Source organism: Blennius ocellaris (genome assembly GCF_963422515.1).
Source record: "Blennius ocellaris genome assembly, chromosome: 15".
Classification (NCBI taxonomy): Eukaryota; Metazoa; Chordata; class Actinopteri; order Blenniiformes; family Blenniidae; genus Blennius; species Blennius ocellaris.
Genome location: NC_137664.1, coordinates 1,500,190 through 1,516,160, shown reverse-complemented (window position 1 = coordinate 1,516,160; position 15,971 = coordinate 1,500,190). Strand labels below are relative to the sequence as shown.

Here is a 15,971-nt window from a genome sequence, read left to right as displayed (position 1 = left end):
GCCCTCCGGTGGCAAGAAGGTGAACGTGTCCACATAGAAAGAATTTATGTATAAAAAAAATGTCTTTGGCTCCTCTCATGTTTACCCTCTAAAAGAGATTTTAGGTTAAAAACCTGGACGTTGCAGTCGCGTCCCTTTTGTATGTGATCTTTTTAACTTTGAAACCAGTGAAGAACATTTTCCACAAGTTTACAGGGGTGTTTAGTTTGGAGGGTGGTGGTAGCATATTAAGTTGTTTTTTCTTTTAAACGGATGTATACGGTACTGTCGGGGGCGTCGGTCTCTCTCTGTTTTGTTTTGATTGTATATTTTCTTGCTGCTCAGACAACTTTGTGTGTGAAACTCCTTTTCTCCTGCTTTCTATTGAGAATTCAGCAGGAATTAATAAAAAAACACAAAAACTGACCAAGCAGGGTTGAATGTGGTTATTTTTGTAGATTTTAAATGTCTGATGCTACCGAGCTGCGATGTTGAACGCTATTGGTTCTTTTGCATTTGGAGGCGGGGCTTAGCCAAAGGTAAAAACTGCCTATAAATATATACCAAAAATACCTCTAAAGCCAATAGAAGCAGAATGAACCAACCTCACCCCCCTACCCCCGCCTCACCTCTACCTCGGTGTCCCCCAGGGCTCTGTCCTCGGCCCCCTGTCCTCTTCACGGTTTGGCTCCGCCCCCTCGGCCATTTTCTCCACAGAATTTCACTGCTATGCAGACGACACTCCGCTCTCCCTTTCCACTAATGATGCTAGAAACATGTCATTACTGAAGTATAAATATTTGTACTGTCGTGCTTCAGAAAACTCTAAAATATAAAAAAAAAAAATACGTAATTAAATTTCCCCAGCTTGCTGAGGGAACTTTCCCAGTCGGAAAATCAATTAACTTCAAAGAGGATCAAAGAGACCAAGAGGAGTTGAAACGCTGGAGAATGAGTAGTTTAAAGTTTTCTACAGATTGATACCATAATATTGATATGATTCCCTGATCTTGTAGAGAAACGGTTTCACCAAAAGTCAAAAAGGACGTCATAAAAAATGGTCATTTAATTTAAATATAGTGTCCGTGTGCTGAGTCGACAGTAATTCCGTGGTTTTTCCTCAATAAATATCCGTTACAAGCTTCAGTCTTCAGGAGGAAAAAAACCCAAATGCGATTAATCGCAATTAATTACAGAAAGTGGTGCAATTAATTCATTTTTTTAATCAATTGAGAGCACTAATTTAAATTCTTTTTTTGGGGGTGTGGGGGGGGGTTAAAAGTCGGCTCTTTGGGCACAACGTTGGCGTCCCCCTCCCCCGCCCCACCCTACAAACCCCGGCTCGTATGCAAGACGCCGGCGCTCGTCGGCCTCCTGTAACATGTTACACGTCGTTGCGCTGAATTTAATCAGAAGTGGTTTTCAGGACTGTTGCATCACTTGTTTACGGGCAGTTTTTTCCGTCGGGCGCCATCACTTTCTTTGTTGCATCAGTGCCGATCGAACGGCTGACGACTTGCCACAACACGCCCCTCCACCCCTGTCCCCTCCACCCTCGTCCCCTCGTTTCTCGTAGAAACGACGTCTTTTTATGATTCGGACACTTTTTTTTCACTTCAGATTCCTGCCATTGATTGTGTGTGTAGGGGGTGTGGTGATTTAGTGTTGATGGTGGGGGCCAAACGAGACACGGTGGCGCCCAGAGGGACCTCGCGTCCTCACCTCTGCTCTGATTGGACGATGGGCCTGAGATCCCTCAAGTGTTGGCTCATGTTCCCAGAGATGTTTTCTGTGGGGGGGGGTGGGTGAGGGGGGTTGATGATGAGTGTTTCCTCACACTCAGGAGCAGACGGTCCGAGTGAAGAGCGGCGGCTTCCATCCTTCCCCTCAGGTGAGTTGACGGAACCGTAAAAAGGTTCCCCTTGCAAGTCGACGCCTTTTTATTGGCTCTGCTCCGGCGAGGAAACCGGATCCGTTTATGGACGAGGTTCACGTTTTTGGCACGTCGCCTGTGGATACAGCGATGCGGAGATAAGTAGTGTTGACCCAAGTGTTCAGTCAGTACTTTCGTAAGGCGGCCGCGGGGAGCGAAGAGCCGACTCTACCTGAGGTGGGTGGGGGGGGGCGAGTCTGCAGAGCGAGGGCAGTTGGCTGGAGGACTGGAAGGTAACCCAACTTTTACTATCCTGCGTCGGGTAAATAGAGTACGTCTTGCTTGAGGGGGGAGCGTGATCTCGCCAAGAAGCTAGAGGGTCCGTCCACACCGGGAACTGGTCCGAGAGTGGGGAAGTTCTAAAACCCCGGCTCGTTGGCAAAGGCGATCATCTGTGGAGAAAAGATGAGGTAATCCCCACCGCGGTCCGTGATGTCATCAAATAACTACAACAATTGGGGACTACAAGTTCCGGTGGAGCTGCGGGAGCTACTGACGCTAGCAGGAGGAGGAGTGGGGTCATAGACCTATAGAACTAGAAGCGACTGACGCTAGCAGCAGGAGGAGGAGCAGGGCCATAGACCTATAGACCTATAGAGCTAGAAGCTACTGACGCTAGCAGCAGCAGGAGGAGCAGGGCCATAGACCTATAGAACTAGAAGCTACTGACGCTAGCAGCAGGAGGAGGAGCAGGGCCATAGACCTATAGACCTATAGAGCTAGAAGCTACTGACGCTAGCAGCAGCCGGAGGAGCAGGGCCGTAGACCTATAGAACTAGAAGCTACTGACGCCAGCAGCCGGAGGAGCAGGGCCATAGACCTATAGAACTAGAAGCTACTGACGCTAGCAGGAGGAGCAGGGCCATAGACCTATAGAACTAGAAGCTACTGACGCTAGCAGGAGGAGCAGGGCCATAGACCTATAGAACTAGAAGCTACTGACGCTAGCAGCAGGAGGAGGAGCAGGGCCATAGACCTATAGAACTAGAAGCGACTGACGCCAGCAGCCGGAGGAGCAGGGCCATAGACCTATAGAAGTAGAGTTATCAGCAGGAATCTACTTCTAAATTTCTATGTGCTCTGTCGTCTTCTGCGTCTTTGGTATGATTGGTGAGTCACAGCGCCCCTAAAGGCCTGGCGTGGTTACTACACGCCCTGAAGCCTCGTGTTGAGCAGAGTTCATAGTGACGGAGGTTTTTGGGAGAAAAAAATATTTTACCTTCATGTTATATTTAACCTTTTCTGAGTTCTTCGATATTTTATGCCGATATTTCCGTGGTGGTTGGAGTCGCCTGAGCCTTCTCGTGTCCTCGAGACGAAGTAAAGACGATATTCTATTCACTTTTACCCGTAAAAGATTAAATAGTAGGCAAGTACTTCCCCAACCAGTCGGTTGACCGTTGGTCTTTTCCCGGCAGGTCTCCGGTCGGGCCGGCCATGGAGGTCTTCTACGTCAACTCCTCGGTGCTCTTCGTCTCCCACCGGCCGGCGAACAACAGCGGCGCCGCCGCCACCGAGCAGACGGTGTACTGGCAGTGCCGGGACACGCCGGCCGTCATCATCTGGTACCTGGGCCTCCAGTTCGCCAACATGTGCCTGGGCGTCCCGGCCAACCTCATGGTGCTGTGGCTCATCCGCCGCAACAAGGGCGACTCCTCCACCTCCGACATCTTCATCCTGCAGCTGGCGGTGCTGGACGTGCTCTTCTGCCTCATCCCGCCGCTGGAGCTGGCCAACATCGTCTTCCTCGCCAGCAGCAGCACCTGGTACGTCCTGCGCTTCTTCTACGGCATGAAGGACTCCTCGCCGCTCTTCCTGTCCTGCATCTGCCTGGACCGCTACGTGGCGGTGGTGCACCCCATCACCTTCACCGAGCTGAAGGACCGCCGGCACCGCGCCGTCCTCGCCATGGTGGTGTGGCTGGTGACGCTGGCCTACGCCGCCGCCAAGTGCGCGGGCAACATCGCCAACTTCGAGAAGGTCTTCACGGCCATGATCCTCGCCGCCTTCGCCTTCATGGTCTTCTGCAACATCGCCATCCTGTGGGCGCTGCGGCAGTCCGGGCCCGGCCGCGACGAGATGCACCCGGTGAAGAAGAGGGCCTTCAAGGTGGTCCTCGTCATCCTCGCCATCATCCTGTTCAACTACTTCCCCCCGGTGGCGCTGTTCCCCTTCCAGGAGTACTTCTCCCCCGACGTCTTCCGCTGCTACGTCCACTACGTGGCCTTCGGCCTGATGGACTTCAGCAGCTCCATCCAGCCGCTGCTCTACCTGTCCAAGGAGAAGCTGCCGGGCGGCTGCTGCCGGGGCGGCGAGACGCCCATGCAGTAGGGCGGCGAGACGCCCACGCAGTAGAGCGGCGAGACGTAAACCTAGTAGAGCGGCGAGACGTAAACCTAGTAGAGCGGTGAGACGTAAACCTAGTAGAGTGGTGCAATCCTAATAGAGTGGCCAATACATAAACCCCGTAGAGCGACGGGACGTAAACCTAGTAGAGCGCGAGACGTAAACCTCGTAGAGCGGTGAGACATAAACCCCATAGAGCAGCAAGATGCAAACCCAATAGAGCGGTGAAACAAACTTAGTAGAGCGGTGCAATCCAAATAGAGCGGCGAGACATAAACCCAGTAGAGCGACGAGACGTAAACCCAGTAGAGCGACGAGACGTAAACCTAGTAGAGCGGCGGGATGTAAACCTAGTAGAGTGGCGAGACATAAACCTAGTAGAGCGGCGAGACGTAAACCTAGTAGAGCGGCGAGACGTAAACCTAGTAGAGCGGCGAGACGTAAACCTAGTAGAGCGGCCGGACGTAAACCTAGTAGAGCGGCCGGACGTAAACCTAGTAGAGCGGCCGGACGTAAACCTAGTAGAGCGGCCAGACGTAAACCTAGTAGAGCGGCCGGACGTAAACCTAGTAGAGCGGCCGGACGTAAACCTAGTAGAGCGGCCGGACGTAAACCTAGTAGAGCGGCGAGACGTAAACCTAGTAGAGCGGCGAGACGTAAACCTAGTAGAGCGGCCGGACGTAAACCTAGTAGAGCGGCCGGACGTAAACCTAGTAGAGCGGCGAGACGTAAACCTAGTAGAGCGGCGAGACGTAAACCTAGTAGAGCGGCCGGACGTAAACCTAGTAGAGCGGCCAGACGTAAACCTAGTAGAGCGGCCAGACGTAAACCTAGTAGAGCGTTGAGACGTAAACCTAGTAGAGCGGCGGGACGTAAACCTAGTAGAGCGGCGAGACATAAACCTAGTAGAGCGGCGAGACGTGAACCTAGTAGAGCGGCGAGACGTGAACCTAGTAGAGCGGCGAGACGTAAACCTAGTAGAGCGGCGAGACGTAAACCTAGTAGAGCGCGAGACGTAAACCTCGTAGAACGGCGGGACATAAACCTAGTAGAGCGGCGAGACGTAAACCTAGTAGAGCGGCGAGACGTAAACCTAGTAGAGCGGCGGGACGTAAACCTAGTAGAGCGGCGGGATGTAAACCTAGTAGAGCGGCGGGATGTAAACCCAGTAGAGCGGCGAAACAAACTTAGTAGAGCGGTGCAATCCAAATAGAGCGGCGAGACGTAAACCTAGTAGAGCGGCGGGACGTAAACCTAGTAGAGCGGCGGGACGTAAACCTAGTAGAGCGGCGAGACATAAACCTAGTAGAGCGGCGAGACGTGAACCTAGTAGAGCGGCGAGACGTGAACCTAGTAGAGCGGCGAGACGTAAACCTAGTAGAGCGGCGAGACGTAAACCTAGTAGAGCGCGAGACGTAAACCTCGTAGAACGGCGGGACATAAACCTAGTAGAGCGGCGAGACGTAAACCTAGTAGAGCGGCGAGACGTAAACCTAGTAGAGCGGCGGGACGTAAACCTAGTAGAGCGGCGGGATGTAAACCTAGTAGAGCGGCGGGATGTAAACCCAGTAGAGCGGCGAAACAAACTTAGTAGAGCGGTGCAATCCAAATAGAGCGGCGAGACGTAAACCTAGTAGAGCGCGAGACGTAAACCTCGTAGAACGGTGGGACATAAACCTAGTAGAGCGGCGAGACATAAACCTAGTAGAGCGGCGGGATGTAAACCTAGTAGAGCGGCGGGATGTAAACCTAGTAGAGCGGCGAGACGTAAACCTAGTAGAGCGGCGAGACGTAAACCTAGTAGAGCGGCGGGACGTAAACCTAGTAGAGCGGCGAGACGTAAACCTAGTAGAGCGGCGAGACGTAAACCTAGTAGAGCGGCGGGATGTAAACCTAGTAGAGCGGCGAGACGTAAACCTAGTAGAGCGGCGGGATGTAAACCTAGTAGAGCGGCGAGACGTAAACCTAGTAGAGCGCGAGACGTAAACCTCGTAGAACGGTGGGACATAAACCTAGTAGAGCGGCGAGACGTAAACCTAGTAGAGCGGCGGGACGTAAACCTAGTAGAGCGGCGGGATGTAAACCTAGTAGAGCGGCGAGACGTAAACCTAGTGGAGCGGCGAGACGTAAACCTAGTAGAGCGGCGGGATGTAAACCTAGTAGAGCGGCGAGACGTAAACCTAGTGGAGCGGCGAGACGTAAACCTAGTAGAGCGGCGGGATGTAAACCCAGTAGAGCGGCGAAACAAACTTAGTAGAGCGGTGCAATCCAAATAGAGCGGCGAGACATAAACCTCGTAGAACGGCGGGACGTAAACCTAGTAGAGCGGCGGGATGTAAACCTAGTAGAGCGGCGAGACGTAAACCTAGTAGAGCGGCGGGACGTAAACCTAGTAGAGCGGCGAGACGTAAACCTAGTAGAGCGGCGAGACGTAAACCTAGTAGAGCGGCGGGATGTAAACCCAGTAGAGCGGCGAAACAAACTTAGTAGAGCGGTGCAATCCAAATAGAGCGGCGAGACATAAACCTAGTAGAACGGCGGGACGTAAACCTAGTAGAGCGGCGAGACGTAAACCTAATAGAGCGGCGAGACAAACTTAGTAGAGCAGTGCAATCAAAATAGAGCGGTTAGTCATAAACCTAGTAGAACGGCAAGATGCAAACCCTATAAAGCAGCGGGACGTAAACCCAATAGAGCGGTGAAACAAACTTAGTAGAGCGGCGCAATCCAAATAGAGCGGCGAGACATAAACCCAATAGAGCGGAGAGACGTAAATCCAGTAGAGGAGAAGGACATAATCCCAGTAGAGCGGCGTGCAGGCTTATTTTAACATGTTTAACAATGTAACACGTTGTTCTCTTCTTATTGAAGAGAATCGGATCCACTGTTATTTTTCACAGAACTTATAATTTGGCTAAATTGGGTAAAACAATTCCACCTAAAGATATAAAGTCAAATCAGTGCCTCCCTAAACGAGTCTGTATTAACTTCTGCAAACTTTACTGAGAACGTGTGAACTTGAAAGTTGAGTTTTTGTTGTGCTCCAGAGTACACGCGATGAAAATGTCTATAGTTTCACCAAAAAACAATTACGAGTGAAAACGACGACAATCTCAACAGGAAGTCAAGTTTAATGAAGCATTCTGCTGCGAAATGCAGTGAAAAGTCACGGCGGCGTCACTGAAATTTGTAAAAAAAATAAAAAAAGTCAAATAAACAGATTAAAAAAAAAACCCAACAACATTCTTTCTGGTTACATTTTCATTTTATTTTAGACACAAAACCTCACAACAAACCTCTCGCAGCAGTTAAATATGGTTTGTTCTGGTTGTTTTTAGCAAACAAAGAAAAGAGTGAAGCAGCGGTCGTCAAAGTGTTGAGTGGGCGGGGTCATTTGGTGGGCGGGGCCTGGGTGGGCGTGGTCAGACTAAAAGAAATACATTAAATATTTATTAAAAAATTGCTGCAAAGTGTAATAAATACACTTTTAAACCACTAAATAAATAGAAGAATGACACATATAGGCTTAATTATAGTTAAATCATTTTATATAGAGAAAAAAACACGTGAACTATATTTCATGGACGTTCTTCTTCTACACTTTGACAGCCACTGCTTGAAACTTCCTGTTTGCTGAGAATTGTTTTAAATACACATTTGAAAAGCCGGTTGAATATCTGCTCTAATATTATTTTCACCGTCACATAAATACATCCGTCCAGTGGGTCAGACTCTGAATATTTAAAGCTATATTACAGCATCAAATATGTGCAGATTAGGAATAGAAGCATTTTCATAAAGTTGTAAGTTGTTTTTTTTTAATTGATGTACGTAAAACATTGAGGTTCTGTTTACACGACCTAACTTTTAAAAAAAACGTGTGTTTTGTGTGTCCATTTCCACGGTAACGGTGCTCAAGAGCCACTGAAAGAAAAAAAAAGAGCAACAGCACCCACTGGTGGCCCAACATGGAAACGACACCGTTTTCAGCATTTCTGCCGTTACCGTGGAAACGAACAACTTTTCTGGGGATCCGTCTTCAAACTCACAAATTCAACGACATAACTGAAATATTACAACTTCTCTCATTTAATAATTTATACCGTTGGAGCGCATTGTGAATTATATCATTTTATTTTTGTTATAAAACTTAAGAGCCAGCTCCAGAAAATACATTTTGCTTTCAGTGTATTTCAATATTTTCATGAATTACACGTTGAAGAGATGATGTACTTCAATGCTTCTGTATTATCAGCTGAAGGTTTTAACAGAAGCAACGTGGGAATCCTTTGGTTTTCGTATTTATATGATGAATTTTGATTTCACTGTGTCACAAACTTGAGAGAATGTGCATCAAATGGAAACATTAAAAACTTGTTTTAACCTCCCAGAGGAAGTGACGTTATTCTGAGTTAATGTTTCAACAAAAAGTCCAATTTTTGTCAGTTAAGCAGTTAAAGAAAATACAGTTTGGCTTCAATATTTTTAGGATTTAAATACTGAGTGGCCGAATTAATTTTTTTTTTTAACTGGATGGTCCTTTTTGTAGGACGTGAAGTTATTCTGAATAAAATTTATAAATCACATTTAGAGTTCAGTATATTGCACAAACACATTTTGTGGGATTAATGTGAATCAACTTTAAATGCAAAAAAAAAAACATTATTTAAAACTCTCAATCTCATAATTATGAGATAATTATCTCAGAAATTCAGAAAAACTGAGTCAAAGTTTGTTTTTGTTTTTTTAATTCTAGTCTATTCTTATTTTTTCACGTGACTTCAATATGCTTCTGTATCGATTTACATTTAAGCTAAATAATACCTGTTTTTTTTTTTTTTTTTTAATTCTTTACAGGACGGTCGACATTTGAAACGAGGAATTGAGTCATAATGAACGAGGACTTCGACAAAACATTCACTTTCATACAATTGCACTTTTAAAACTCGGAACTCGACCGTCTTGGTGAATAAATAAAAAATAAATTAAAAAAAAGTTCATTCAGTTGCTACTTAAAACAGTCGTTTGCGTTTATTATGAGAAATGTGGGGAGCTTGTCGTTAATTGTACAGTATTAAATATTTCCACCGACTGAACCGCAGTAAAGACGAGAAGTAGTTTGGTAGAATCATTTTAAAGCTCCCACATTAAACACTTTTTCAACAATTTCACGTGGGCGTCGGACGTCCAACAACATTCCATTTCGCCTTGAATCTGTGCGCTTTCATCCACTTGTGGGAGGGGCTATCTCCCTTTATGATGTCACAAAGGCAAATCTCTGATTCGCCTGTATGAGCGCACGTTCGCCAAAAACGATGCATTGATGTTGGGAAAACAATCACAAGGGTGAATTTCGCACAATGTGGGACCGTTTAACTCGAGGCCGACGAACTCGCCGCCGCTCGTCGGGGGTTTTTTGGAGAAAAAGCTTCACTGCTGCGGAGCCACAAAGCAGAAATCTCCCGACGCGTCGGCGGCGCCGTCGCCCTCGCCCTCGCCCGGCGCCTTGTGCACCTTCAGGTGCTTCCTGAGCGACGACTGGTCCGTGTACGTCTTGCCGCAGCGGCTGCAGAGGAAGAGCCTCTCCTTGGTGTGGACCAGCTCGTGCCTCTTCAGGTGCCCCGCCCGGCTGAAGCTCTTGCCGCAGCGGGAGCAGCCGTACTCCTTCTCGCCGGTGTGCGTGCGCCGGTGCAGCTTGAGGCTGCTCGCCACCGTGAAGCGCTTGCCGCACTCGCCGCAGCCGTACGGCCGCTCGCCCGTGTGCATGCGCATGTGGATGGTGAGGTGGCCCGCCTGGCTGAAGGTCTTCCGGCACAGCTGGCAGCAGTACGGCCGCTCGCCGGTGTGGACGCGGTAGTGCGTCTTCAGGTCGCCCAGGCCGTTGAAGCGCTTGCCGCACTGCGCGCAGCAGTACGGCTTCTCGCCCGTGTGGATGCGCTCGTGGATGCGCAGGTTGCCCGCGTTGCTGAAGGCCTTGCCGCACGCCCCGCAGCCGTAGGGCCGCTCGCCGGTGTGCGTGCGCAGGTGCACCTTCAGCTGGTTGTGCTCGCTGAAGCGCTTGCCGCAGTGCGGGCAGGCGTACGGCTTCTCGCCCGTGTGGGCGCGCCTGTGGATGCGCAGCTGGCTGGGGTGGGCGTACGTCTTGCCGCAGACGTCGCAGCCGAAGGGCCGCTCGCCCGTGTGCGTGCGGCGGTGGGACTTGAGGAGGTCGGCGCGGCCGAAGCGCTTCCCGCAGTGGCCGCAGCTGTGAGCCTTGTCGCCGCCGCCGCCGCCGGCGTGCGTCTTGAGGTGGAGGCCGAGCGACGTCGCCCGGCCGAACGTCCTGGGGCAGGAGGGGCAGCGCAGCAGGGAGTCGCCGGTCGGCGTCGCCGCTTCCGGCTCCTCCACCTGCACGCCGACGGCTTCGGGATCCGCCGTGGGCTCGGAGTAAAACCTCAACACGTACTTCAGCTCTTGATTGGCGCCGCCGTCCTGCTCCTCCTCTTCGGTTTTAATACGCCGTCCGTCCTCCGCCAGGCTCTCTGAAACCACCGCCACTTTGATCTCGTCGCACGTGGAGCCAGAAGACGACAGCGGTGGCGGCGTGAACGCGTCCGAGCTCTCCGCCTTGACGCATTTCAAGGTGAGGTTGAGCCCCGCCGACGGCTGGGACAGGTCCATAGCCACGCCTTCCTCCGGGTCGGGCTCTGCCTTCACAGACGTCGGGGAGCTCCTGTCGATGTCCGACGCCTTCGCGCGCGGCCGTCCCGCCGCCCCGTCGCTCTGCGGCCGGACGGAGGCGGGCGACGCCACGCCCTCCCTCGCTCTGCCTTGACCCTTCCTCCTGCAGCTCTTCCTGTCGCTGCTGCAGATCGACACGGCGACGGGACGGACGTTCGCCTCGGGGTCGTCTTCTTCTGTGACGACATAAGAGGGAAGATCATACGATCAGATGAGATCAAAGTTTTTTAGCGATCGTCCCATAAAGGATGTTAAACAATTATGGACAGAAACATGTCTAAAGCAGGAGCGTCAAATGCATTTCAGTTCAAAAAATCAGTGCTTTTATTTAGAAACTTTGACAATTTGCCTCGTGTTTAACAAGTCTCATCTGAAGGACACTCATTGAAACCAAATTTTAAATAATTAACTCCAGAGAGTGATTATCAAATGTCAAAACTTCAAAGTCAGCAGTTATAGCCTTCTGTTCCATCTATGAACAAATTTTAACCTAACTAATGTTCTAATATGATATTTCTATGAGATATATCGATATAAAGTGAATTAAAAAAAAACATAAAAAGTCTTGCAATATGCTTTAACTCTCTAGTGTCTAAATTCCAATGTACTGTAATGAATGTTTTATAAAAATGTTTAAAAAAAAACCAAAACCTTAAAATGTTTATTCTGTAATATTCTTGGACTCATATTGTATTAGAATTATTTTTAAGCAAAAATCGATAAAGCATAAAAGAAAGACTTTGAGTGTCGAAATATTTTATTTGACTTTGTACACGGCTTTGATCTCACCTTCGTCCCCAACTTCAACTGTCCTTGAAGCGGGACACGAAACCTCAAAGTGTTTTCAAGAAATAAACCTTTCAAGGTGCATGTGATTAATATTGTAACCTACTTTTAAAAGTGACATCCGTTTACCCTCTTTAATTATCTCATTGCAGTTTAAAGAGTCAAGGTGTTGGTTTAATTCATATAAATGCATCACAAACACAAGCCAGCTGACGGCAAAACCACAGCTTCTCAGCCAAATACGAAAAAAGTATTTTATTTGGTGAAAGGAGGGCAGAAACGGCTTTATTTGATGAGGAGATCGGGAGCCCTCGAAAAGTAAACAAAGAGCCGCATAGGACCTCGGGTGTCCCTCGGGGGCCACCGTACCTCTGGATTCGGCAAACAACAGCCGCTTCAGGCCCTCGTTCTCGGTCTCCATCCTGCGGATAGTGCCCCGGTACTCGTTCTCCATCCTCTGGATGGTTCCCCGGTACTCGGCCTCCATCCTGCGGATGGTGCCCCGGTACTCGGACACGGTCCGCTCCACCGAGGCCAGGATGTCGCCGACTGTGGCTTTAAAGATGTCATTGAGGGAAGACTCCAGGAAGACCGTCGGGTCAGCGGACTGAGCCATGCTGGGCTGAGGCGGCCAGGCGTCACCTGTCCGGACACACACGGGTGTTAAAAAAAACAATCTCCCGGATTATAAAGAAAATACAGTGTTATGAATGTGTATGAGTGTGTGTGTATCCGTGCTGCCGTGTGCGGAACAAAACAAAGCGGACCGGGGAAGTGACGTCAGAGGGCGGTGAGAACGGTCTGCAGCGCCCCTGCTGGTCTGGAGGACGGCGGTCAGGTTGGCACACTTTACCTTCTTCAATTATCTGTTTTAAAAATAATTACACACAAACATAATTTTTTGTTCCACACAGTTTTCACGAAGCCGCAGTCGTTGTCGTGAATCGGCTATTAGTGGCCAATAGGCTCCATTCACGTATCTGCTAAGTAATGCTAACATTTAGCCACGAGCCGTCATTTGATGCTAACGGGTTACTAGTTTACTAAAGTCGGGAATTGACCACTTTACCGAAAATACAGCTAATTTTAAAGTATTACAGCTCCGAAAAACCAAAACAAACAACAATATAAGTGGGCAACTCCCTTTTATATTGCTAATTATTACCCTAACTAGTGCTAAGCTAGTTGCTAACAATGGCTAATGTAATCATGTTCAATATCCTGCTTAAACATTCTGCTTAGATTTCTTTTAAACATCTTTATTAACTAACAAGAATAATGTTGAACACAGACACATTAGTAAGTAGATTAACCTTAAACTTCGCTGACATAAATGGTAAAAATGATCAGCACTCCATTGATATAATTTAATTGACATTTTAAAGTGTGAAGGAGTTTTTCTGTTAGTTTAACTTAGTCCAGCATCTAATTTCTATTATTACCCACATTGCTAATACTCAAAATCTCAATTAACTTGAATCAATGGATCTTCAAATTTCACTATTATTAAGACAGACTTAAATCGAGTGTTAATGTACTAATATTTATGATCCTGATGTTGATTTTACGAAGCTAAAATGACTCAAAGCTGACCTGCAATCAAATAAAAATATATAATGTCCATATCTCAGAAATGAGAATGAAATAAATGTGGACTAGATTATGCCAGAAAGACAAAAGCTCTGTTTACGCAATAATCGATGCAAATAGGATGCATTTTCACTTAAAACGTCGCGTAAAAGTTTTTTGAGTTTCAGTCATTTATGGTTGTTAAATGGAGTAATTTAGCTAAATTTCGTAAAAATTCCAAATGTTTACATGATTTGAATGAAGAACTTTCCAGCGTCTCAGTTTGCATGATAGTAAGGAATTACTTCAATACAGTGGCATTTTTAAACTGGTGTTAAAAATCAATTCACTTCGGGGGAGAAAAGATAGATAATATTGGAAAACGGCTTCAAGAATCCAACTTTATCTGCAGGAATTTCATCATATAAGTACCAAAAGGCCTTTTTCAGGTTTCCTAAAAACAGACATGAGACTATTTTAACAAATTGCATAAATATCCCACAGATTAGAAATGTTTGGTTTTGACTCGTTTTTAGAATTCGGATAATCCATTGCAGGTTTTACAGTATTTTAAGTGTATTTTGTGTGGAAAACAACCCCTTAATTTCTCTTCTTTCCGCACATTAACAAATAAAAAGAGACTGGATATATGTAAAAGTAAACGTGTTGTCAGGTGTCAACAATTTAAGTGATCTGATCTGAATTCCAGCACAACTTGAATAATTTCTATCTAAATATTTTTCAGAAGTAATCAGATGAAATTCCTCGTGGGGGGAAAAAATGTCGTCTAGTTTTTTTTCTCACCCCCCCAAACACGTTTTGCAAGTTTTTCTGCTCCTGCGCGACACGACGGATGATTTGTGGATGCCTTCTGGTTTTTTTTTCTCAGCACATCCATCTGCAGGAATGAAGCGAGGCCCCTCCCCCCCGCCTCACCTCGCCCGTTTCCTGCGTACCTGCATGCCCGAGGGCCGGTGGGCGTGGCCCGGCGCCTCTCAGGTGTCCTTGAGCTCTTCCTGAATCGTCTGCCAATCGCGGCGCACACTCCCGCCTCGCCAGCAGCTTTCTATCCCGCCGTGCAAGAGAAGGGGGGGCGGGGGTGAGACACACGACTCTCCTTTGGGGGAGGGGGGGGGGGGGGGTCACCCCCATCCATTCAGCCAAGATGGACAAGAAGAAGAAGAAGGGGAGAGGACGTGACGAGGCGTGTGGAGACTCGAAGGCTTCAAATGTAGATGGCTTGAGGATTCCACGTCTGTGTGGCAGCACAGCTGTCTGACAGCGGTGAGGCTTCCCCTCAAAGCTCAAACACTGGCCCTGAGGAGGAGGAGGAGGAGGAGGAGGAAGAGGGGGGGGGCGGTAAGTCACGCTTCACATTTTAGACCATTGCTTCTGCCGATAATCGGCCCGTTGTCACGTTGAAAGACGAAGTGCAGCTGGTTGCCTCGTTCCGTGTTTACCCGTATCCATTCGCCGTCTCACCACTTTCACTGGACGCGTCACGTCGCCGTTCCTCTTTCAGAAAGTTTCTCCTCGCTTAACTTCTCCTTTAACGTCGCGCCGGAAACGTCCCACCGGAGAGCCACACTTCCCTCCGTGCAGCTCAGCGCCGTGAGGTCACAGGTGGAGTCAAACACGTTTTTAGTTCCCCGCATGGAAAGAGCCTATATGAACATATATGTTTTAATATAGGTTTTGATATAGGTTTTTAATATGTGTGACATATATAAAATTGGCCGTTTTCCTATATTATATGTGCATGCATGCACATATATGTGCATATATGCACATATATGTGCATATATACGCACATATGTGTACACATATACACGCATACAGGTACATATATGCACGTATATATGTGTGCATATATGTACCTATATGCTCTTCTTGCATAATTGGTTTTTAGTTAGTTCTTAGTTATTGCCTTGATAATGTATGACAGTTGCCAAAGTGAGATATATAGGCTATATATATATATATATATATATATATATGTGTGTGTGTGTATGTATGTGTGTATATATATATATATATGTGTGTGTGTGTATATATATACATACATATATATGTGTATATATATGTATGTGTGTGTATATATGTATGCATATACATGTATGTGTATATATGTATATATATACATATATGTATAATTATGTATGTATATATATGTATATATATGTCTGTATATATATATATATTATGTGTGTGTGTGTGGAAATAAAGAAGCAGTACAGGAGGCCTATGTGGCCTGTATATTCACATATATGCACCTACATTTTGCCTATATGCAGGCTATATATTGTCATATATGTGCATATAAACTGCTTATATGTTTCATATATGCACATATATCCTCATATAGGTTCTTTCCATGTGGGTCAGGGGGCCGCCTGCAGCCCCGCTTCACCACCAGCGTCCCAAACCGGGAAAATAGACCCAGAATGACCTTTCAGTTTAAACTTTGCCGTTTTTCCTCTGTGGTGCGGAACATATGTGATGAAAATGTTCAAATTTTTCACCAAAAAAACCACAATTTTACTACGTCTGGGAGCAGCAACGGCAAAATAAATGTAGAAAGTTAGAAGGTCTGTCGCAGATGAATCCAGCGGCGACCCGGTTTCCTTCAAATCAATTC

The 15,971-nt window shown here is 47.4% G+C and overlaps 2 protein-coding genes across 2 annotated transcripts; one reads left to right on the top strand and one right to left on the bottom strand.

Annotated features, from left to right (window-relative positions):
- Window positions 1-3,349: 3,349 nt before the first annotated feature.
- On the top strand, window positions 3,350-4,243 carry hcar2 (hydroxycarboxylic acid receptor 2; the record flags this gene model as incomplete). The annotated part of the gene is made up of 1 exon (XM_080509854.1): window positions 3,350-4,243. One exon carries the CDS (start codon window positions 3,350-3,352, stop codon window positions 4,241-4,243), a length of 894 nt encoding a protein of 297 aa, XP_080365980.1.
- Window positions 4,244-9,189: 4,946 nt separating this feature from the next.
- On the bottom strand, window positions 9,190-14,425 carry LOC308140170 (uncharacterized protein). Its single transcript, XM_080509853.1, has 3 exons — window positions 14,290-14,425; window positions 12,134-12,630; window positions 9,190-11,154 (listed from the first exon to the last, which is right to left on the bottom strand). The coding sequence occupies exons 2-3, from the start codon at window positions 12,378-12,380 to the stop codon at window positions 9,689-9,691; spliced, it is 1,713 nt and encodes a 570-aa protein (XP_080365979.1). The 5' UTR covers window positions 12,381-12,630; window positions 14,290-14,425; the 3' UTR covers window positions 9,190-9,688.
- Between the last annotated feature and the right edge of the window lie 1,546 nt (window positions 14,426-15,971).